This window comes from Biomphalaria glabrata, chromosome 1 (genome assembly GCF_947242115.1).
Source record: "Biomphalaria glabrata chromosome 1, xgBioGlab47.1, whole genome shotgun sequence".
Classification (NCBI taxonomy): domain Eukaryota; kingdom Metazoa; phylum Mollusca; class Gastropoda; family Planorbidae; genus Biomphalaria; species Biomphalaria glabrata.
The window spans coordinates 22,757,047-22,759,715 of NC_074711.1; the positions used below are offsets into that span (position 1 = coordinate 22,757,047).

General features: G+C 43.8%; 1 protein-coding gene across 1 annotated transcript; it reads left to right on the forward strand.

The window, feature by feature from the left end:
• The first annotated feature begins 709 nt into the window (after nt 1-709).
• Nucleotides 710-2,200, forward strand: LOC129925742 (myosin heavy chain IB-like). The gene is made up of 2 exons (XM_056026405.1): nt 710-755; nt 1,653-2,200. Exons 1-2 carry the CDS (start codon nt 710-712, stop codon nt 2,198-2,200), a joined length of 594 nt encoding a protein of 197 aa, XP_055882380.1.
• The last annotated feature ends 469 nt before the right edge of the window (nt 2,201-2,669 follow it).

Consider the following 2,669-nt stretch of genomic DNA (forward strand, 5'->3'; position numbering starts at 1 on the left):
AAAAGATAAAAACTTGTTAGAATCAATTGAATAGTTACATAGACAGGCGGCCGCTGCGTATGTTGTCCTTATCCAGACTGAACCCTACATCGCTTATTTCCTCGAATTAATCGATCTGAGTTGTCACTGACAATTTGTGTAACGAATGAATGAATCTGAGCCATGAGACAAGATGTACTTAAGAAACAAAGATTGAGAACAGGGCGGTGACTAATGAGGTGATGGTGAGGAGGTGAATTTGTACATTTGAAGAATTAAAAAAATAATTGACGATATGTATATACAGAGTTACTTTGCTTGATACTAACAAGGGTTACTTCGCTTGAATGTGCACTCTCTTAGTGTGTGTGTATGACCTAGCAAACATAACAGCCTTAATTGTGATAATGGTTTTTAAATGTGTATAAGTAGTTGTTTTAGTTTATCATATGTTTGTTTTACCAAGCGGCCATTTTGTGTGCCAGGTGCCAGCAAGCGATGAATTTGGTTTTGGCATTTCTTCAACTATGACCCACACATTGCTCTGTCCACATTGCTCTGACCACATTGCTCTGTCCAGTTCGTTCAATCCATAAGTCTGAGAAATTCTGAGACGTCATCATTACCTCCAGTCGTACAGTCAACACTGAGAACAAATATGTCTGTAGGGGGGGGGGGCAGGTAGTTGTTATGTTACAGTACTACTGAAAAGTGAAGGACGAGTGCTGAGATGCATGATGAAATACTGTGGAAGAAGAAGGTAGAATGTGAGAAAGGTGAGAGAGAGAAAAGTGAGAGAGAGAAAAAGTGATATGGAAAGAAGCAGAAAAAGAGAGAGAGAAAGATAGAAATTAGGAGCGAAAGAGAGAGAAAGAATTAGAGGGAGCAAGAAAGAGAGACAGTACGAGATATAGAGAGACAGAAAGAGAAAAAGGAGATTGAGAAAATCTATGGAAAGCGGGGGGGGGGGGGGGGGAGGGAAGCAAGAGACTGAGAACGGACACACAGTGTTTCAACAGTACATGGACACACTGAGACACTGAGACACTAAGACACAACTAACTGTAATTCTGTTGAAATGTAGACCTATAATATGCATTCGTTTAAAACTTATGATAAATCATGATTTTTTAATATAAACAATTGAAAGTAAGGAGTATGTATATATACCCACGCGTGCACATGTCACGCATAGAAATCAAAACCGTTTCACCAATCTTGATAAAATTTGGCACAAATATCCCTTAGATCGTGGCGGAGACCGTAGTGTGTGTTAAATGTCAAGCCCACAACCGCCCCCCCCCCCCCCCCAAAAAAAAATTAAAATAAATAAAAAAGCTAAATTTATCTCTATTAAAGGATGAAACTTTTTATCAAATAGGGGAAACCCGTTTTCACAGTATTTTATATTTGATATAACTATCTCGGCTTAACAATAAACCCATTTTCAGACACTACTTTTATTTTCGTAGCGAAAGAAAAAAAATAAAGTAACACTCGCCAGGTTTGATATAGATCTAAATCCAATCCACTAGATTATTAATACTCAAACTAAAGCCCGCAGTTTGCGGGTAATTTCCGGCTAGTAAAGAAATGAGCACGTCCATCGGTGCGGAAGGAGCCAGCTTTAGTAGGCCCTGCCCAAGTTTTAAGAGGCCCTGCCCCAGCTTTAGGAGACTCTGCCCCAGCTTTAGGAGGCCCTGCCCCAGCTTTAGTAGGCCCTGCCCAAGTTTTAGTAGGCCCTGCCCAAGTTTTAAGAGGCCCTGCCCCAGCTTTAGGAGACTCTGACCCAGCTTTAGGAGACTCTGCCCCAGCTTTAGGAGGCCCTGTCCCAGCTTTTGGAGGCCCTGTCCCAGCTTTTGGAGGCCCTGCCCCAGCTTTAGGAGGCCCTGACACAGCTTTAGGAGGCCCTGGCACAGCTTTAGGAGGCCCTGGCACAGCTTTAGGAGGCCCTGGCACAGCTTTAGGAGGCCCTGCCCCAGCTTTAGGAGGCCCTGCCCCAGCTTTAGGAGGCCCTGACACAGCTTTAGGAGACCCTGACACAGCTTTAGGAGACCCTGACACAGCTTTAGGAGGCCCTGACACAGCTTTAGGAGGCCCTGACACAGCTTTAGGAGGCCCTGACACAGCTTTAGGAGGCCCTGCCCCAGCGGGATCCGTCAAACGTTTCCCTACATTCTGTCCAAGTAAGAAAAACGCGTGTCTTATCAAGTTTAACTAAAAGGAGGGGGGGGGGGGCGGATCGATAATGAAATGGGAGAGACATTCGAGGCAGTAGAGCGTGTACGTTTTAAATGGACTTGATTGCCTTAAGATCGTGCTCATCAATAGCAAGACGTCTAGTAGCAGGCCTATTTTTGTTCATCAAGACGTCTTGTAGCAAGCCTATTTTGTTCGGCAAGACGTCTTGTAGCAGGCTTGTTTTGTTCATCAAGACGTCTAGTAGTAGACCTATTTTGTTCAGCAAGACGTCTTGTAGCAGGCCTATTTTGTTCATCGAGACGTCTTGTTGCAGGCTTGTTTTGTTCATCAAGACGTCTTGTTGCAGGCTTGTTTTGTTCATCAAGACGTCTTGTTGCAGGCCTGTTTTGTTCAGCAAGACGTCTTGTTGCAGGCCTATTTTGTTCAACAAGACGTCTTGTTGCAAGCTTATTTTGTTCATCAAGACGTCTTGTTGCAGGCCTATTTTG